Consider the following 22,420-nt stretch of genomic DNA (forward strand, 5'->3'; position numbering starts at 1 on the left):
ATATTACCCAGTCTAAGTTATTTTGCTGTAGCAACCCAAATGTACTAAGACAGATATCAAAATACTTCTGTGCATACTGAACTCAGTTTGAACTTAGGAAACAATAAATTATTTCTACAGACTCTTTCCTACAAAAGGAAGATAATGTTGTTACACAGAACAGTGTATTCACTGTTGTTTATTTATATTGTGTCAAATATTAAACAATATTTAGAAAGCTTATTTCTAAAAAGAAAACTATATATAATTTCGTACCAGTCTGTTCTGTCTGAAAAAGAAAAATTAAGATGTCTTACATAAAAAACAGACTGTGGAAAATGACACAGCTGCCCCAGTGTGCTCATATATATGGAATTGAACTCCAAATTCAAGACCCTAGAGTGGGTTCTCCATTTCTTGCCTAAAAGCAATTTAAAGGTGGCCGGGAATGGTGGCTCACCCTGTAATCCCAGCACTTTGGGAGGCCAAGGCAGGTGGATCACTTGGGGTCAGAAGTTCGAGGCCAGTCTGGCCAACATGGTGAAACACTGTCACTACTAAAAATACAAAAATTAGCCGGGAGTGGTGGTGCACACCTCTAGTCCCAGCTACCCAGGAAGCTGAGACAGGAGAATCGCTTGAAGCCAAGAGGTGGAGGTTTCAATTAGCCAAAATTGCACCACTGCACTCCAGCCTGGGTGACACAGATTCCGTCTCAAAATAACAAATAAATAAATAAAATAAAAGCAATTTAAAGGTGATGTTAGCTCAGTTTCTGGAGCAAAGGTACTTCCAACATCCACGGGGCCAAAAAAAAGAACTGATGCGTGACTAAGATGGCAAGAATCTAAAGCAATTTCAATGCTTGGGATGCTGCTATGAAAAAATGAGACCACTGCAAAACCATATTGCAACGAAAAAGATTACAGAATGGTTTTTTTGTTTTTTGGTTTTTAGTTTTTTTTTTTGAGACGGAGTAGTGCGATGGCATGATCTTGGCTCACTGCAACTTCCACCTCCCAGGTTCAAGCGATTCTCCTGCCTGAGCCTTCCAAGTAACTGGGATTACAGGCATGTGCCACCACACCTGGCTAATTTTATATTTTTAGTAGAGAGGGGCGTTTCACCACATTGGCCAGGCTGGTCTCAAATTCCTGACCTCAGGTAATCCACCTGCCTCAGCCTCCCAAAGTGTTCGGATTGATAAAATTATATAGCCTGGTCAACATGGTGAAATCCCATCTCTGCTAAAAATACAAACATCAGCTGGGTGTGGTCACGTGCCTGTAATCCCAGCTACTCAGCAGGATGAGGCAGGAGAATCGGCTTGAACCTGGGAGGTGGAGGTTGCAGTGAGCTGAGCTGGAGCTAAGGCCAGGCTCAGTGGCTCATATGCCTGTGATTAATCCCAGCACTTTGTGAGGCCGAGGTAGGCGGATCACGAGGTCAGGAGTTTGAGACCAGCCTGGCCAACATGGTAGAACTCTGTCTCTACTAAAAATACAAAAATTAACTAGGCGTGGTGACGGGTGCCTGTAATCCCAGCTACTCAGGAGGCTGAGGCAAGAGAATTGCTTGAACCCAGTAGGCAGAGGTTGCAGTGCCACTGCACTCCAGCCTGAACAACAGAGCAAGACTCCGTCTTGTGGGGAGGGTGGGGGTAGGGGAAGAAGTGATAAATCATATTTAGGAAGTAAATTTGATGTTGTCAAAGGAATCACAAGAAACTGTCACGTAACTATTAACCTTCACCGCAGTATGGAAATGGTATCAGAATTGAAATTTTTGAGGGCCAGTGTTGGTATTTGTGGTAATAGAGATCTAGAGACCCCATCTGGCTGAAAATAGTTTCTTATGTCATGTTTTTGTTGTTGTTGTTGTTGTTTTGAGATGGAGTCTTGCTCTGTCACCCAGGCTAGAGTGCAATGGCGCGATCTTGGCTCACTGCAACCCCCGCCTCCCGGGTTCAGGCGATTCTCCTGCCTCAGCCTTCTGAGTAGCTGGGATTACAGGTGCCCGCCACCGTGCCTGGCTAATTTTTGTAGTTTTAGTAGAGACGGGGTTTTACCATCTTGGCCAGGCTGGTCTCGAACTCCTGACTTCGTGATCCACCTGCCTCTGCCTCCCAAAGTGCTGGGATTACAGGCATGAGCCACTGCACCCGGCTCTTATGTCATGTTTTTAAAAAGACGGGCGTGGTCAGGTGTGGTGGCTCACGCCTGTAATCCTAGCACTTTGGGAGGCCAAGATAGGCAGATCACTTGAGGCCAGGACTTTTTAAGACTAGCCTGGCCAACATAGTGAAACCCCACCTCTACTGAAAATAGAAAAAATTAGCTGGGCATGGTGGTGCATACCTGTAATCCCAGTTGCTCGGGAGGCTGAGGCATGAGAATCGCTTGAACCCAGGAGGCGGAGGTTGCAGTGAGCCAAGATCGCACCACTGCACTCCAGCCTGGGCAACAGAGTGAAACTCTGTCTCAAAAATAAAAAAATTTAAAAAAGACAAGCGCTTTGGTCACAGTTTGTTAAATATATGTATAGATATATTATTGCAGCCCCCAAAAGTTGTAAATAACTGCTGTGTTACATGAGTGAATTTATTTTAAAATTGTCTTCTCCTTTGAGTTAAAGCTGCAAAACTTTTTTTGTTGTTGTTGGCTGGGCACAGTTTCTTATGCCTGTAATCCCAGCACTTGAGGAGGCTGAGGCAAGTTCGCCAAGCATAGTGGCACATGCCTGTAGTCCCAGCTACTTGGAAGGCTGAGGTGGGAGCGTCACTTGAGCCTAGAAGGCTGCAGTGAACTGTGTATATGTATGTGTGTGTGTATATATATTTATATTTTCATCATTACCATGTTTGTGAAATTCATTAGTATCAAGGGAAAACTAAGGAAATTTGATAGGAATTTGTCATCAGTGATTGAACTGCACAATCTGTTTCCTTTCTGCTTTGCACTGTGTTTAGTGAGCCTTAATATATATATGTTACTGGTTACATTCTGGTCATACTGTTAAAAAGTAGACAACTAATGAGCACCATATTTTTCACAAACTGTATTACAATGAGAGTTCATATAACACTTTCTTTACTACAGACTTCACAGATACGACAACACATAGAATTTCACTGTTCCTTAGTACTTAAACATTTAATAATAGACATTAATTTTTAGAGCAGTTTTGGGTTCATTACAAAATTGAGGAGGAAGTTCAGAGAAAAGTTGATGATTATTTTATTAATAGTTACTAGTGTGTTGTAGAATACAGGATGGAGCTTTTTTTGAAAAGATAAGTTGCTCTATGGGAATATACATTATAGGCTTATCTATATGGTACATTAGCCATCATTTAGAACATGTTAGTATTTAGGCCACTAAATTTGTACTTTTCAGAGCTGAGCTCTGGTTTGTAAATAATTTGTCACAAGCAGAGTTTTATGCATATTTATGTAATTCTTGGATTTACAGATCTTATGCATTTTCTCTTAACATTTTAAGGTACAGGGAAAAGGTTTCCTAAGTATTGACATGCCCAAATTTGGCCATATATCAGAATCGTGGAGAAGTTATTAAAAAGAATCCTGAAAATTGTTATTTAATTGGATTTGGATGGGGTGTAGGCTAGATAATTCTTCATTTTATCTTGTAGAATCCCCATTCTAGAGTCCAATAACTCCCCCCCCCAAAAAAAGAATTTATTGAGATGAAATTCACATACATAAAATAAACCATTTAAAGTAAACAATTGGCAGGGAGATCCCTGGAGCCCCCGAGTTCGAAGTTGCAGTGAGCTATAATCATGCTTCTGTACCAGCCTGGGTCACAGAGCAAGACTGTATCGTTCATTCATTCATAAATAAATAAATAATCAAAAATTCAATAGCATTTAGTACGTTCATAATGTACAACTACTATTAATACCTCTGTAGTGGCAAAGCATTTCCATCACTCCAACTTAAAATACACTACATATTAAGTAATTTCGTTCTGTTCCCATATTCCCTCAATCTCTGGCAACCACTAATCTGCTTTCTCTCTCTATAGATTTACATATTCTGGATATTTAGTATAAATAAAGTCATATAGTATGTTTCACTCAGCACAATATTTTGGAGATTCATCCACCTCGTAGTATATATCAGTACTTCATTCCTCTTCATGGCTGAAGAATATTGCATTATATAGATATACCACAATTTGTTTCTACATTCATCTTTTGATGGACACATTTGGATTGTTTCTCCCTTTTGTATATGTGAATAGTGCTGCTCTGAACACGCATGTGCATGTACTTCTTGAGTACCTGTGTTCAAGTCTTTGGGTTACATACCTAGGAGTGCAATTGTGGGGTTAAATGAGAATTCTGTGTTTGTTTATGTATTTGTATATTTATTTTTTGAGACAGAGTCTCGCTCTGTTGCCCAGGCTGGGGTGCAGTGTCAGGATCTCAGTTCACTGCAACCTCTGCCTCCTGGGTCCAAGCTATTCTCATGCCCCAATCACCCAAGTAGCTGGGATTACAGATGTGCACCACCACGCCCAGCTATTTTTTGCATTTTTAGTAGAGATGGGATTTTGCCAGGCTGATCTAGAACTCCTGGCATCAAGTGATTGACGTCCCTTGGCCTCCCAAAGTGCTGGGATTACAGGTGTGAGCCACTGCACCCAGCTGACTTCCTTTCTTCTTTTTTTAACCTATTTTCCTATTAGTGCTGGGATTACAGGCATGTGATCCACTGTGCCCAGCTATCTTTTAAATGGACTGCTAAACTTTTTTCCCATAGCAGCTGAACTGTTTACATTCCCACCAGCAGTGTGTGTTCCAGTTTCTTTACATCCTTACCAACACTTGTTATTTTCCTTTTTTTAAAAAAAGGCTAGGTGCAGTGGCTCACATCTGTAATTTCAGCACTTTAAAGGCCAAGGCAGGAGGATTGCTTGAGGCTAGGAGTTTGAGACCAGCCTGAGCAACGTAGCAAGATCCCCATCTCTATATTAAGAAAAGTAGGATAAAATACAGCTATCCTAAGTGGGTATGAAGTGGTAGCTTATTGTGGTTTTGCTTTGCATTACCCACATGGCTTATGTTGAGCATCTTTTCATGTGCTTATTGGCCATTTGTATATCTTCTTTGGAGAAATGTCTGTCCTAGCTCATTTTTAATCTTTCATTTATTTTTGGGGAATGGGGTCTTGCTCTGTTGCCCAGGCTGGAGTGGCCCAATCACGGCTCACTGTAGCCTCAAACTCCTGGGCTCAAGCAGTCCTCCCATGTCAGCCTCCCAAGTAGCTGGGACTACAAGTGTGTGCCACCACACCTGACTAATTAGTAAAATTTTGGGGGGCCAAGGTGTGGTGGCTCACACCTGTAATCTCAGCAGTTTGTGTGGCCAAGGTGGAAGGATTGCTTGAGCTCAGGAGTCAAGGCAAGCCTGAGTAACAGCGCAACTCCATCTCTATAAAAATATTTAGGCCGGGCGCGGTGGCTGAAGCCTGTAATCCCAGCACTTTGGGAGGCCAAGACGGGCGGATCACAAGGCCAAGAGATCGAGACCATCCTGACTAACACGGTGAAACCCTGTCTGTACTAAAAAAGTACAAAAAACTAGCTGGCCGTGGTGGTGGGCGCCTGTAGTCCCAGCTACTTGGGAGGCTGAGGCAGGAGAATGGCGTAAACCCGGGAGGCGGAGCTTGCAGTGAGCTGAGATCTGGCCACCGCACTCCAGCCTGGGCGACAGAGCGAGACTCCATCTCAAAAAAAAAAAAAAAAAAAAAAAATTAAAAATTATCCACGTTTGGTGGCTCTCATCTGTGGTCCCAGCTACTTGGAAGGCTGAAGTGGAAGGATCACTTGAGCCTGGGAGGTAGAGGCTGCAGTGAGCTGAGATTGCACCACTGCACTCCAGGCTGAGAGACAAAGTGAGATCTTGTCTCTTTATGTCACCCAGGCTGGTCTTGAACTCCTGGCCTCAAGGAGTCCTCCCTGCTCAGCCTCCCACAGTGGTGGAATTACAGGCATGAGCCATTGCACCTGGCCTTCCCTATTATTGAAATGGATATCTTTTTGTTACTGAGTTTTAGGAATTCCTTATATATTATATATATTAAAGCCTTATCAGATATATGATTTGCAAATGTTTTCTCCCATTCTATAGATTGCCTTTTCACTTTCTTGATAATGTCCTTTGGATGCATAAAAGTTTTCCATTTTAATGAAGTGCAGTTATTTCCAAGTCTTTGATCTATTTTCAGTTAATTTTTGTATATGACATAAGGTAGGAGTTCAGTTGCATTTTTTTGTTTGTGGAAATCCAGTTGTCCCACCACCATTTATTGAAGAGTCTGTTTTTTTCCCCATTGAATGGACTTGGCATCCTTGTCAAAATCAATTGGCCATCAATGTATTGGATTATTTCTGGACTCTCACTTCTAAATTATGTTCCATTGGCTTATATGTCTGTCATTATGCCAGTACTGAACAACGTGGTTGTCTTTGTAGTAATTTTTAAAATTAGGAAGTGTGAATCCTCCAACTTTTTCTTTTTCCAAATTGTTTTGGCTCTTTGGGTCCCTTTTTTTTTTTTTTTTTTTTTTTTTTGACAGAGTCTCGCTCTGTCGCCCAGGCTGGAGTGCAGTGGCCAGATCTCAGCTCACTGCAAGCTCCGCCTCCCGGGTTCACGCCATTCTCCTGCCTCAGCCTCCCGAGTAGCTGGGACTACAGGCGCCCACCACCTCGCCCGGCTAGTTTTTTGTATTTTTTTAGTAGAGACGGGGTTTCACCGTGTTAGCCAGGATGGTCTCGATCTCCTGACCTCGTGATCCGCCCGTCTCGGCCTCCCAAAGTGCTGGGATTACAGGCTTCAGCCACCGCGCCCGGCTTCTTTGGGTCCCTTAAATTGCTGTGTGAATTTTAGGATTACCTTGTCAATAACTGTAAAACGGGAAGTAGGATTTGATAAGGATTGTATTGAATGAATCTGTAAATCAAATTGGGGAATAGAACCATCTTAACATCACAACTCTACGTTTTTTCAGGTCTTTTAAAATTTATTTGAGCACTGTTTTGTAGTCTTTCTTTTCTTTTCTTTTCTTTCTTTTTTTTTTCTTCCTTTCTTTCTTCCTTTCTTTCTTTCCTTTCTTTCCTTTCCTGTCCTGTCCTGTCCTGTCCTTTCTTGTCTCGCTTTGTTGCCCAGGCTGGAGTGCAGTGGCGTGATCTTGGCTCACTGCAAGCTCCGCTTCCCAGGTTCACGCCATTCTCCTGCCTCTGCCTCCCAAGTAGCTGGGACTACAGGCACCTGCCACCATGCCCAGCTAATTTTTTGTATTTTTAGTAGAGACAGTGTTTCATCGTGTTAGCCAGGGTGGTGTCGATCTCCTGACCTCATGATCTACCCACCTTGACCTCCCAAAGTGCTGGGATTACAGGCGTGAGCCACCACGCCCAGCCTGAGCCCCATGCCTGGCCTGTAGTTTTCAGCGTACAAGTCTTTTCCCTTCCATGACTAGATTTATTCTCTCTCTCTCTTTTTTTTTTTTTTTTTTTTGAGATGGAGTCTCACTCTGTTGCCCAGACTGGAGTGCAGTGACTCATACTCAGCTCACTGTAACCTCTGCCTACTGGGTTCAAGCGATTCTCCTGCATCAGCCTGCTGAGCAGCTGGGATTACAGGCATGAGCCACCATGTCTGGCAAATTTTTTGTATTTTTGAGAGACGGGGTTTCACCGTGTTGGCCAGGATGGTCTCGAACTCCTGTCCTCAAGTGATCTGCCAGCCCCGGCCTCCCAAAGTGCTGGGATTACAGGTGTGAGCCACCCCGCCTGGCCAGATTTATTATTTTAAATGACAATTATCAATGGAATTGTTTTCATAGTATCCTATTAGGTTATTTTTGCTAGTTTATAAAAATAAAAGTGACTGAGTTTTGATTATGTATCCTACAACTTTCCTGAGTTTATTAGCTTTTGTAGCTTTCCTATATAGGATCATGTCATCTGTGTATAAAGATGCTTTTCTCCCCTTCAACTCAGTTTCCTTTTTTTCTTTTTCTTGTCTAAGTACTCTGGTTAGAAATTTCCAGTACAATGTTAAATAGCAGTGGTGAAAGCAGGCATTCTTGTCAAGCTCCTGATTTTAGGAGTAAAGCTTTTAGTCTTTCAACATTATCACCACTGAGTATGATGTTAGCTTTGGTTTTGTTTTTTTTTTTTTTTTTAGATGGAGTCTTACTCTGTCGCCCAGGCTGGAGTGCAGTGGTACAATCTCGGCTCACTGCAACCTCCGCCTCCTGGGTTCAAGTGATTCTCCTGCCTCAGCCTCCTAAGTAGCTGGGACTACTGGCGCCGTGCCATGCCTGGCTGATTTTTTCCTTTGTTTAGTAGAGATGGGGTTTCACCGTGTTAGCCAGGATGGTCTTGATCTCCTGACCTGGTGATCTGCCTGCCTCGGTCTTCCAAAGTCCTGGGATTATAGGCGTGAGCCACAGCGCCTGGCAGCTGTGGGTTTTTAATAAATGCCCTTTATCATGTTAAGATAATTCCCATCTAGTCATAGCTTTCTGATTGTTTTTATCATGAAAGAGTGTTAGGTTTTGTCAAATCCATTGTCTGTGTCAATTTGGATGCCTATTTTCTAATAATACGTCATTTCGAAATGCAAATCTGTTCAGTTCATTCCACTACTAAGAAGGTTGTGTTTTTTTGTTTGTTTTATAAACATGTGTTATGCTCTGAACCAAGTAACATACTTCTGTGGCCTAATTTTTTTTTTTTTTTTGAGACAGAGTGTCGCTCTGTCGCCCAGGCTGGAGTGCAGTGGCGCGATCTCAGTTCACTGCAAGCTCTGCCTTCCGTGTTCACGCCATTTTCCTGCCTTAGCCTCCTGAGTAGCTGGGACTACAGGTGCCCGCCACCACGCCCAGCTAATTTTTGTATTTTTAGTAGAGACAGGGTTTCACTGTGTTAGCTAGGGTGGTCTCGATCTCCTGACCTCATGATCCGCCTGCCTCGGCCTCCCAAAGTGTTGGAATTACAGGTGTAAGCCACTGCACCCGACCCTGTGGCCTAATTTTTATGCTCTATTCTTCATCAAAACAAGGCTGAGGTAGGTAGAATAATGGTTCCCCCAAAATGTTCACATGCTAATCTCTGGAACCTGTGAATTTTAGGTTCTATGTCAAAGAGAGGTTAAAGTTGTTAATCAGCTGACCTTAAAATAGGGAGATTATTCTGGATTATCCAGGGGAGCCCAGTGTAATCACAAGGGTCCTTAATAGTGGAAGAGGGAGGCATAAAATTAGTTAGAGGAGATGTGACTTTGGAAGAAGGGCCCAGAAAAATGAGACATTGACATTGCTTTGAAAATAGAAGAGGGAAGTCCAAGGGAAAAGATTGGCGTTTAGTAGCTAGAAAGAGCAAGGAAAGGGACTTCTCCTAGAGCCTCTAGAAGGGAATGCAGTGCTGTCAACACATTGATTTTAGTCCTGTGAGAGACATGATAGACTTTGACCTACAGAAATGTAAAATTATAAGTTTGTGATGTTTACACCAAGTTTATGGTATTTTATTACAGTAGCAATAGAAAACAAATACAAGTACCCAAGCAAATTTTATTCTACTATTTATATGTTGGCTTATTTTTCCAGTAAAACTTTTTTTTTTTTTTTTTTTTTAAGACGGAGTTTTGCTTTCATTGCCCAGGCTGGAGTGCAATGGCGCAATCTCAGCTCACTGCAACCTCCGCCTCCCGGGTTCAAGCGATTCTCCTGTCTCAGCCTCCTGATTACAGGTGCATGCCACCACGCCCGATTAGTTTTTATATTTTTAGTAGAGACGGAGTTTCATCATATTGGCCAGGCTGGTCTCGAACTCCTGACCTTAGGTGATTTGCCCACCTCCGCCTCCCAAAGTGCTGGAATTACAGGTGTGAGCCACCGCACCCGGCCAGAAGAACTCATTTCTACATTTCCCATAGGTTGTTTAAATTGTTACTGTTAAAGGAAAGCTCATCTCAAAGCTTCCTCAACAACAAAGCCTTTTATCTTCCACCCCACCTTCCATGCATTCACTGCCCAAATATACCAAGTTTCTCTTTTCTTTTTTATTTTTTGAGATGGAATTTTGCTCTTGTTGCCCAAACTGGAGTGCGATGGCACAATCTTGGCTCACCGCAACCTCTGCCTCCCAGGTTCAAGTGATTCTCCTGCCTCAGCCTCCCGAGTAGCTGGGATTACAGGCATGCACTGCCACGCCTGGCTAATTTTGTATTTTTTGTAGAGATGGGGTTTCTCCATGTTGGTCAGGCTGGTCTTGAACTCCTGACCTCAGGTGATCCACCCGCCGTGGCTTCCCAAAGTGCTGAGATTACAGGCGTGAGCCACCACGCCCGGCTCTCTTTTTATTTTTGTTTTTGGTTTTTTTTTTTTGAGACAGAGTCTCGCTCTGCCGCCCAGGCTGGAGTGTAGTGGCGCGATCTTGGCTCCCTGTAACCTCTGCCTCCCGGGTTCAAGGGATTCTTCTCCTGCCTCAGCCTCCTGAGTAGCTGGGATTACAGGTGCCACCACACCCAGCTAATTTTTGTATTTTTAGTAGAGACGGGGTTTTTTCATCATATTTGGCCAGGCTGGTCTCGAACTCCTGACCTTGTGATCTGCCCACCTTGGCCTCCCAAAGTGCTGGTATTGCAGGTGTGAGCCACCGTGCCCAGCCTCTCTCTCCTTTTTTCTGTAGTAACTTTTTACATGCCTTATGGTATCTAACCATAAGGCAGTGTTTTAGAATATAATATTTTGAATTAATTTTATTTTTAAAATGTTTTATATTGATAATGGTTACATATATATTGTATAGTTTCTATGTGTCTAAATTTGGGTTGTATATGTAAGATTTTTGTACTTTATGTAGTTATACCTCCAGTTTTTTAAAAATGTAAATCTTGAGTCATGTGTAATAACACACCCTAGAGTCCCAGCTATGGGACTACTGAGGTGGGAGGATCACTTGAGGCCAGGATTTAGTGGCTGCAGTGCTCCGTGATTGTGCTTATGCATAATCACTGCACTACAGCCTAGGTAACATAGTGAGACTCCTATCTCTAAAAACAGAAAGAAATAAAATAAATAAATAAATCTTACCTTCCATGTTAAGTCTTAACTCCCAAGAGATAAGTCACTATATTTTACCCAACTTTGTCTTTTCTATTGAATTGTGTTCTGTATTGCATATGGTAGGCAATCCCTATGTGTATGAATTAACCTAAATGTACTTGTGGATTAAGTTGTATAAATTTATGAAGCAAAATATAATAGCCATAGTGGGAAGTCATTCTAACCATATCTTGAGGATGTTAACATTTGCTGTGAGGCATATTTTTGGTTTATATAAGCCATGGTTATTGATATAGCATCTATCTGAGTAGATACTAAGCAAGGTTAGATTTTTTTCTTCCTTTTTATGTACTCTAGGTGCACAGATATATCTGAAAACAAAGGGATATCTATTTGGTTGCTTCTAAGACAATTGAATCTTGATTTATTATGTTTGTCTTTTTTTTTTAAAGATGGAGTCTCATTGTGTTGCCCAGGCTGGAGCACTATCTCGGCTCACTGCAAGCTCCACCTCCCGGGTTCAAGCGATTCTCCTGCCCCAGCCTCATGAATAGCTGGGATTACAGGGGTGCACAACCACGCCCGGCTAATTTTTGTATTTTTAGTAGAGATGGGGTTTCACCATGTTGGTCAGGCTAGTCTCGAAGTCCTGACCTCATGATCCACCCACCTTGGCCTCCCAAAGTGCTGGGATTACAGGTGTGAGCCACCACACCCAGCCAATTTTTGTATTTTTAGTAGAGACGGGTTTCGCCATGCTGGTGTCAAACTCCTGACCTCAGGTGATCCACCCGCCTTGGCCTCCCAAAGTGCTAGGATTACAGGCGTGAGACACCGCACCCAGCCCCAGTCAGTTTTTTATCAGGATTGTACTATAGGAATAGTAAGTCGGCCGGGCGCGGTGGCTCAAGCCTGTAATCCCAGCACTTTGGGAGGCCGAGACGGGTGGATCACGAGGTCAGGAGATCGAGACCATCCTGGCTAACATGGTGAAACCCCGTCTCTACTAAGAAATACAAAAAACTAGCCGGGCGAGGTGGCGGGCGCCTGTAGTCCCAGCTACTCGGGAGGCTGAGGCCGGAGAATGGCGTGAACCCGGGAGGCGGAGCTTGCAGTGAGCTGAGATCCGGCCACTGCACTCCAGCCTGGGCGACAGAGCGAGACTCCGTCTCAAAAAAAAAAAAAAAAAGGAATAGTAAGTCTTCTCACTAGAAAATATACCTTGGAGATTGGTCAAAATAAATATTATATTTAAAAAATGCTTAATTATTATTTATCTTTGATGTTGAACATAAAAAGCAGAATTGTTTTCTCCTTTGATGGAAAAACAGTTTCTAGGAATAAAAGAAACTTTAGAACCAATGTCCCTTTTTGTACATCACTTTTTGAGTATTTACTGAATGTAATGTTTGTGTCTCGTAGAATGGAGATGTATGCATTTCAATTCTTCATCCGCCTGTAGATGACCCACAGAGTGGAGAACTGCCTTCTGAAAGGTGGAATCCTACTCAGAATGTGAGGTAAGGTGTTACATAAGGAAGAATCTGGTTTTGGAGTTATTCTTAATCTCCTTATTGTGTTTGCCCCTAGTGAAATAAAATTACGTATTGTCTTTTAACATGTAAAAAATCATCTTTCTTATATTCGGTTGTTTTGTCTTCAGCTAGAGCTTTAAGAAATATGTATGCATCATTTTGAAGAGCTGTATTTACTAAACCATAATATATATGATTCTCATTTCCCTATGTTCACTTAGGAATAGATATTCAAGCCTGAATCCCTACTCTTACCTTATCCTAGTTATACTTTGGTTCTTTATTACCATCTAACATTAGTATCATTCATTGGTTGCAGTTAATAAATAATGTTAATTCATTTTTACTAACCGAAGTTCATACCCTTTCTCATTTCCTTGGTTTTTACCTGTCGTCGTTTTGCTCCAAAATCTTTCATATGTATAAATATATATGTATATATGTATGTGTATACGTATATGTATTTAAATTTTTTTAGAGATGGGGTCTTACTAAGTTGCCCAGCTGGTCTCAAACTCCTGGCCTCAAGCAGTCCTCCCTACTTGACCTCCCAAAGTGCTGGGATTATAGGCATGAGCCACTGTGCCTTGCTCATCACATTATATTTAATAGTCATGTCTCCATAGGCAACTCCTCTCTCTCTGTCTCTGTCTCTCTGTCTCTCTCTCTTTCTCCGTCTCTCATATTTAAGACAGTGTCTTGCCCTGTCACCCAGACTGGTGTGCAGTGGTGCGATCACAGGTCACTGCAGCCTGTACCTCCTGGGCTCAAGTGAGCCTTTCGCCTCAGCCTTCCAAGTAGCTGTGACTATAGGTGTATGCCACCATACCTAGCTATTAAGCAACTCTTGACTGTAAATTTTCTCGTTTTTGATGACAGTTTTGGGGGGTACTGATCAGGTATTTTGTACAATGTTCCCCAGTTGAGATTTTTCTTATGTGTTTTCTCATGATTAGTCTAGGGTTATAGGTTTGGGGAAGAAAGACCAGAGAAGTAATGTGCCATTTTCATTATGTCATATCTGAAGTACTTACTATCAGTGTGGCTTATCCTTCCTGATGGGATACGTTTCATCAGCTGCCTGAGATAATGTGTTTAGCTTTTCTCCACTATAAAGTTGCTCTCTCCTGAACTTTTCATTCTGTACTCCTTGGAAGGAAGTCATATGCATAGCCCACAACTAAGGAGAGGGTGGCTATACCTCCGTGAAGCCAAGGTATCTATATAAATTATTTTGAATTCTTCTGCATGGATTGATACTATTCTTCCCCCTTTATTGGTTTATTCAATCATTTGTTAAACATTTTTACTGATACAAAAACTAGTAACTTGATAAGAATCTCCAGGTTTATCAAAAGTGAAGAATTGGAAGCTTCCTGACTTGTAAAAGAAGCTCTTCAAGATGTATCAAATGACTGTTGATAAAGAGTTGAGAAAATAGATATATTAAAGATTTCAGCACATCTTACCAATATATTTTTTAAGACAGAAAAAATGTTACTTTCTTTTTAAATTCAAATAAATGTGTTACATCTCACCTTGACAACCATCATCCCTCTGAATTTTTTTTTCTTATATTTCTTTTTTTTTTTTTTTTTAAAGACAGGATCTTGCTCTGTCGCCCAGGCTGGCATGCAGCGGCGCGGTCACGGCTCAGCGCAGCCTCAACCTCCCGGGCTTGAGCGATCCTTCCACCTTAGTCTCTCAGGTAGCTGGGACCACAAGTGTGCATCATGGTGCCTGGTCAATATTTTGTATTTTTTTTGTAGAGAGATGGGATTTTGCTTGGTTTCCCAGGCTGGTCTCAAACTGCCGTGCTCAAGCAATCCACTTGGCATCCCAAAATGCTCAGATTATAGGTGTGCCCCAGAGCACCTGGACTAATTAAAAAATTTTTTTTGTAAAGATGGGGTCTTACCATGTTGCCCAGGCTAGTCTCAAACTCATGGACTCAAGTGATCCCCCTGCCTCAGCCTCCCAAAGTGTTGGGATTACAGGTGCTCACACTACACCCAGCCTTCTGAATCTCTTATCTATACAAGAATAATACCTACCTCAGTAGGTTGTTGATAAAATTTAAGTGAATAATGCATGTAAACCTACTAGAATGGTGGATATTACCTGACTGGCTTGGGTTGCAGCTATATTTTCAAGGAATTTTTTGGGTCTAATGTGAAGCAGTCATTTGCTATCTGAAGAGAAGCACATTTCTTAGTTCCTCTTGTTTATTTCATTTTGCTACAGGGAGACATAATTACTAGATGCCTGTATCATAACCAATTCAAGTAGTACATAATTTATCTTGGGTGTTAAATACAGGAAAATAACTAAAATAATTGCTTTGAACTGTTTTTGAGATACTCTATAATTGAGAATACATTCTTTTTTTGAGGGGAAAAGTGTCCTACATAGCAAATTATGTATACATGAATTATCTCAATAGACTCAATTTTAAATTAGTATTAAAAATTCTGAGTTTTAGGCTGGGCGCAGTGACTCATGCCTGTAATCCCAGCACTTTGGGAGGCGAGGTGGGCAGTCCACTGAGGTCCGAGGTTGAGACCAACCTGACCATGGAGAAACCTGTCTCTACTAAAATACAAAATTAGCAGGCGTGGTGCATGCCTGTAATCCCAGGTACTCGGGAGGCTGAGGCAGGAAATTACTTGAACCTGGGAGGGAGGTTGTAGTGAGCCAAAGATTGTGCCACTGCACTCCCAGCCTGAGCAACAAGAGTGAACTCATCTCAAAAAAAAAAAAAAAAAACCTGTGTTTTCTGTATTCTATATTACTCAAGAGCATGTTTGGTGCTATGTCTTCCAAATGCTAGCAGCACATTATTTTGACGTACTCAATTAGACAGTAGTATTATAAAAGTTTTTTTTTTTTTTTTTTTGAAACGAGTCTCATTCTATCTGCAAAGCTGGAGTGCAATTGGCCCAATCTAAAGCTGCTGCAGCTCCGCTTACTCAGGCTCCGCTGTCTCCTGCCTCAACCTCAGTGCTCAGGACTACAGCCATCCCTTCGCCCAAACTAGTTTGTCTTTGGTAGAGAGCGAGGGGTTCACTGATTAGCCAGGCTGGTCTTGATCTCCTGACCTCATTGATCCCGTCTCGACCTCAAAGATGCTGAAGCCCCAAGGAGTATAAGAGTTTTAAAAAGATGTTTTGGATGATTTGTTGAAAAAATTGCACCCAAAAAAATCCCCAGTTTATCCTTTGATAATAATGATTCTGGTGCATGGATTTTCAGGACTAGTAGTAACCCTAGATTAGAGGAAGTGGTAGCTACGATACTGGTGATTCTTGGTTTTGATGGTTGAATGTTGAATCAAATGCTTACACCCCCTCCCTATTTGAGAAAACAGGCTTCCCCTTTCCTCAAATACAAAGCCCCAAACAAGATTTTCCTCATTGCATTTTTATGCTGCCTATCTGGATAATGTATTGCTACCACCCACGGGAATTCAGGATTTTTATCCTTTACTTCTCTTGCATTTACATGCAAATGATGTCATTTGCCTTATCTCAGCTTAAAATATTATGAACATTTTTTTGTTTTAACATAGGCCTACTTCTCATGTAACCCAGTCTTTTGGAGGCAGAGGATTCCTTTTATACTTACCTGCCCATCTGAAGCTGCCTTTGTTACTTTAGAGGTACTAGCATCATTTTTTTCTCATTCTTGAGTCCCCAGGCCACCTGAGCCACAATTTAGGGACATTCCCCAAACTCAAAATCAAGATTGTTTTCGCTGGCTTTATGCTGCTTTGTTTAGAAGCTTCCCAGCTACAACTAATTATTTGGAATTACACCTAACATCTTCACACGCAGCTCTACAAGGTATTTGCGTTGGAAATTGTTTATCTTCTTAGACTTTTTATCACTTAGTTCTATGTAATCATTGGGTAGTCCTTCAACATTTTGATCTTATTGGTGTTTTCAGGGGCTGTGGGATGTTTTGTACACTTTTTGGAACCTCATCTGTCTGGAATACCTGGTGGTGCTCAGAACTCTGAGCGGAAATCAGGAAAGCACTACCTAATGAGCAGATGTGGAATACTTTTCCTTATCCCTTTTGTTTCTCTGTTCACTTCATTGTGAGACAAGGGGGGTTTTAAAGTAGTACACTATTATATTTTCTGACAGGTCATTTATGGCACTGAAATATTAAGAGGGAAGATACAAGATGTAGTGAAAATGGGCTACTATTTTTCCTCTTGTACCTCTGCTGCTAAATTATCTAGGGCCAGCAACTGTCTAAGGGTTCTGGGCTCCATGTCCAGTTTATGGGTGGCTGTAGTAAGACAGCAGTGGAGATGGCATAGGGTTCATCTTATCCTGCTTTGGAGTCTTGTCTGCTGCCTCTCACTGGCATCTGAAAGTGATTCCATATTCACGTTTTGGTTTTCTTCTCCATAACCACGTGTACTCAAGACTGTTGTTCAGCACCTCAGTGGACAATATTTATAACATAAAGTGGCAAATGGAGCACTTTTGTAACTTGAAGAAGAGTAAGGGACTCTAGTTACCTTCAAGAGCCTGCGTCAGTCTGTATTATCAGATCTGGTGAGTAGTGAGTTAGCCAGCCTGAAAAGGAAGAATTTTAGGGATGCAGAGAATCAGCCAACTAGTGTTCACTAAAGTCTCAGTAGTTTGCTACCTCTTGGGAAAGCCAGCATACTTCTTTTGAAAGCAAACCTCCACAGACCTCCTCCTCCCAGAGGCCCAGGATTAAATTGGTGGGGCTGGAGGTGGTGGGGAGGGTTTCTTCCTGAAGTGGAAAGTTTTGGCATTTGTCAGCAAGAGTGGAGTTGAGAGTTGCCACATGTCTTTGATTAGAAGTTCACAGCATCATGCCTCTTCCTGATGGAGGAAACAAAATGTACCTTAATACATGATTTGTCTAGAATGATGTGGGAGCTTTGGGGATAGGGTAGGGTGGGAGTGGGAGTAGCAAAGCCCTCAGACTTTGCTGTAGAGTTCACAGCTGCTTTCTCTGAGACACCATCCCCAGAACTACCTGTCATATCTGCTATAGGCTCTGGGATAGTGAAGTGGTTTTGGTGTGGATTTGCTTTATGTTGAAAGAGGCATACCTGTTTTCTTTTTCACTTTCAAAAATATAGCATGAAACCAAATTTATTAACCCAATCAAGAGAGGCTGTTGTTTGGTATAAAAGAGTCTGTCTCAGAAGTGGGGTAGGATATTTTTCTGTCTGGTCTTAAGAACAGAGAGCCAGAGACATCACCCCTAGCATTGGGTGCCAAAGTAGGCAGGGTCAGGGGAAACAGGCATAACCATGCTGTTCCTAAAGCTCTTTTAAACCCAATTCTGGAACAGTGTGGTTTTATTTATTTGCTTCCTTGGTTTTTACACATGGGGTCCCACTGCCCTCAACTTGCCAATTCCATTCTCTGCAAATGATACATAATTTGGGCATTTAAAAACTGTACTTTTATTCCTACCTTGCATTCTCAGGGATGTATCAGTACAGCACTGCACAGAAGAAGGTGTTGTATTTGTTGTTGGTTGCTTTAGCAGCCTAAAGAGAAACTTTCTAATAATGTAAACCCATTATGCTACTATATTTTACCATCAGTTGCCCTCTTTTCCCTGTCATCACAGGCTTCTTTGTCATGATGTCCTCTTTAAATCCTTCCCCCATGTTGAAACATGTAATGAGGACTGAGCTTTAACTAGTCATCTGCAGTTACTGGCCCATCGTTTGATAGAGCGGAAATGAGAGATTTTAAGGACCCCTGACAACTAGAAAGGTCACGGTAGAACCCTTAGTCAGTAAGGGTGGTAGTAACAATATGCAGGATTTAGGTTTGGCTCCAGAGAACTGGACTTCATACATCAACTGTCATCACATTGTGCTGGGTCTATAAAACTCAATATATAAATCAACCTGCGTGTACATGTGTGTGTGTGCACATGTGCATACATGCATGCTTGCCCATGATTATGGAGTGAAGTAAGCTTAGGGTTTTTTCTTTTTCTTTTTTTTTTGAGATGGAGTTTTGCTTCACAATTGATTTGCTGTTGGCTAGTCTGTAATATAATATATGATGTGTTTGGTATTCATTTTCTTTGAGGGTTTTTATTGTTTACAAACTTACGTTTTATTCAAAAAAAGACAGCTAAATAACCTCTGACCAAAGATACTGAAGCAGGCGTAAGGATCTGAAATATGAACCTGAAGACTGTAAAGTGAGGTGCTTTTGCCTGTCCTTTTTTTCTGTGTTTCCTTTCTCTTCTTAGCATTTTTCTCTTTTGGCCTAGATCCTCTATCCTGAAAAGACCTATCTTATTCCCTGGCTGTGGCATAAAGAGGGGCAGAAGGAGCACATTTTTTTCTGGGAGTATCCCTAACTCCTTGAATGGTGGTGGTGGGAATTGTGTAATGAACCACAGATACTAAGAACTCTCTGGCCCTCATTCTTATCCCAAATTCCCTCTAGGCCTATTCTTTGTTATAATAAATGTTAAACATGTATTCTGCTGGACTGAGATCAGATCTGTTCCTCCAGATGTGGAGTAGAGAAGGGTAGTGCACCAGTGTGTTCTTGTGGGGTGCGGGGGAAGCAAAGGGTAGTACAGTTATTCTTTATAGGAACCGAGAGTCTGGGGATGATGAACCCTCAGGGTCTATTTTGCTAGTCCAACCTCTTGTTTCTCCTGAGAAAATACAGTAAATGAATAAGGATTTTAAACACTTAAACTCATTTTTTTAAACAAAAAAATGAGCTAGCAGTTGAAATAGTTTTTTTGTTTTTGTTTTTTAAAGACAGAGTTTCACTCTTGTTGCCCAGGCTGGAGTGCAATGGCACAATCTTGGCTCACTGCAGCCTCCGCCTCCCGGGTTCAGGCAATTCTCCTGCCTCAGCCTCCCAGGTAGCTGGGATTACAGGCATGTGCCAACTTACCTGGCTGATTTTGTATTTTTAGTAAAGACGGGGTTTCACCATGTTGGTTGGTCAGGCTGGTCTTGAACTCCCAACCTCAGGTGATCCGCCTGCCTCAGCCTCCCAAAGTACTGGGGTTGCAGGTGTGAGCCACCGCACCTGGCCTGAAATAGTTCTTAAATTCAAATTCAGTTTTGTGTATTCCAACAGTATTATCTCAGAAGTTTAGTTTTTTCCAGTTCACATCCATCCATCTGCCTGAGACCAATTCTCTCAGCTTTCCTTATTCTCACAGTTCTCCATCTAATCAAGAATAGTTCCCACCAGGCTTCTGATTGGCCCAGGTTAGGTCACATGCATACCTCAAATGCATCACCATAACAAAAGGGATGGAATCCTTGCAGCACTTGCTTGGTCTTATGTCTACTGCTGTGGGTAGGAGGTTGTTTGTATGGGAGGTGTGGCACAATAGTAGGAGAAGGAAATTATTCCCCATATGAAAAAGAGAAAGAAAAAGATTCTGCTCTGCAGACAGAAGAAAACTTACTGGGTTGACAGTTACCACTATATTAGTCTGCTATATTACTCAGTGCATCTTAAAACATCCTGGTTTTTAACTTAGGAGGACGTGGAATTAGAATTTCTCATTTTGTTAGATATGGATGATTTACCATTTAAAAATTTGTTTCCCAATATATACACTGTCTTAATATACAAGATGTAAGAAAACCAACTTGGGGAAACTATTTGTGGGAAAATTTTTTCTTAATTCAGGTAATAGGATTCATCTACATCTGTGTTGTCCAATGTGGTAGCTTCTAACTACATGTGGCTTTTTACATTTGAATTAAAATTAAGTACTAGCCTGGCACAGTGGCATGCACCTGTAGTCCCAGCTACTTGGGAGGCTGAGGCAGGAGTATCCCTTCAGCCCAGGAGTTTGAGGCTGTAGTGTGCTATGATCACGCCTATAAATAGCCTCTGTATTCCAGCCAGGGCAACATAGTGAGACCCTCTTTAAATAAATAAGTATATATTAGAAGTCACTTCCTCATTTGTGCAGGATACATTTCAAAGTGCTCAGTAGCTGCATGTGGCTACTGGTTACTATATTGCACAGCATAGGTTATACATTATCATCATCATCGAAAGTTGTTAGTACACAGTACTGATCTAGACAATTAAACCTATTTTTCTGGCCGGGCAAGGTGACTCATGCCTGTAATCCCCCAATTTGGGAGGCCGAGGCGGGTGGATAACCCAAGGTCAGGAGTTCGAGACCACCCTGGCCAACATGGTGAAACCCCATCTCTACTAAAAATGTAAAACATTAGCCGACCGTGGTGGCACGTGCCTGTAATCCCAGCTACTCGGGAGGCTAAGGCAGGAGAATCGCTTGAACCCAGGAGGCAGAGGTTGCAGTGAGCCAAGATCCAACCATTGCACTCCAGCCTGGGCAACGAGCGAAACCCCGTCTCAAAAATAAATAAATAAAAATTATAAAACACTGTTTTTCTAACCAGGAGCAGTGGCTCACACCTGAAATCCCAGTACTTAAGGAGTCCAAGGCAGGAATATTGCTTGAGCCCAGGAGTTTGAGAACAGCCTGGCCAACTACCTGTTTATAACATACTTCGTCCTTATCCTTTTTATCTCCCTAATAGATTTTAAGTGTTTTCTTTTGGAGAAACCTTTATGTAAAGTTCTACCGTATTTTTCTTGCACTTCTAAGATGTCCATTCATTTTCCGTCTTGATGAGTTTGACTTTTTTTTTTTGAGACAAGAGTCTCGCTGTGTCACCCAGGCTGGAGTGGAGTGGTGCCATCTCAGCTCACTGCAAGCTCCGCCTCCCGGGTTCAAGCAATGCTCCTGCCTCAGCCTCCTCAATAGCTGGAACTACAGGCATGTACCACCACGCCCAGCTAATATTTTGTATTTTTAGTAGAGATGGGGTTACACCGTGTTAGCCAGGATGGTCTCGATCTCCTTACCTTGTGATCCACCTGCCTCGGCCTCCCAAAGTGCTGGGGTTACAGGCATGAGCCACCATGCCCGGCCTTCTTTGACTCTTTTTAATGTAATTACTGAAGAAATCCAGAAAGCTCTTGAGGGAGGAAGGCCAAGGAGTTATCCTTAACCTAATAGAAAGGAGCATGTGCAATCAATGGATTTTAACTAGATAGAAATGTTTTCTTTGAAAATGCCTTTGTCATAATCTTATATAAATCATACAACAGAAATTCTTCACCTTTTTAAGGAAAAGTTTTCATCAAATCAAACATCTAAGTGCCTGGTTTCCTCTCTTTATTTTTTGCTTGGGGCCCAGAGCAAAAGGGTATTTTGCAACAACACAATCTCTAACCTTTCATCAATGAGAAGAGAGAAATTTCTTTTTTCCTTCCATTTTCTCCTAATGCATGTAGTTTTTAGGGGGAAAAAGCCTAGGAGTAATTTGGAACAGTTTTGGAGCCTATTATGCTTTTATTTATTTATTTATTTATTTTTGAGATGGAGTCTTGCTCTGTTGCCCAGGCTGGAGTACAGTGGCGCGATCTCGGCTCACTGCAGCCTCTGCCTCCCGGGTCCAAGTGATTCTCTTGCCTGCCTTAGCCACCCCAATAGCTGGGATTATAGGCGCCTGCCACCCCATGCCTGGCTAATTTTTATATTTTTAATAGAGATGGGGTTTCACCATGTTGGCCAGGATGGTCTCGAACTCCTGACCTCATGACCTGCCTGCCTCAGCCTCCCAAAGTGCTGGGATTACAGGTGTGAGCCACCGCACCCGGCCCCTATTATGCTTTCTAACATAAACTTTATTCCCTGATTATTTGGAATGTCTAATTTTTATCTGTGGATGAAAATTGGCCGTTTTTAACACCCACTAGAA

At 42.0% G+C, this 22,420-nt stretch overlaps 1 protein-coding gene across 2 annotated transcripts in view; it reads left to right on the top strand.

Annotated features, from left to right (window-relative positions):
• The window catches only part of UBE2R2 (ubiquitin conjugating enzyme E2 R2), a 117,362-nt gene that overhangs the window by 85,236 nt on the left and 9,706 nt on the right, over positions 1-22,420 (top strand). For both annotated transcript variants that reach the window (XM_003911590.4, XM_021927440.2), the window contains exon 3: positions 12,506-12,603. In XM_003911590.4, the coding sequence (XP_003911639.1) occupies positions 12,506-12,603 (98 nt within the window). The remainder of the gene's footprint in view (positions 1-12,505; positions 12,604-22,420) is intronic.

The sequence above is a fragment of the Papio anubis genome, chromosome 13 (genome assembly GCF_008728515.1).
Source record: "Papio anubis isolate 15944 chromosome 13, Panubis1.0, whole genome shotgun sequence".
Lineage (NCBI taxonomy): Eukaryota > Metazoa > Chordata > Mammalia > Primates > Cercopithecidae > Papio > Papio anubis.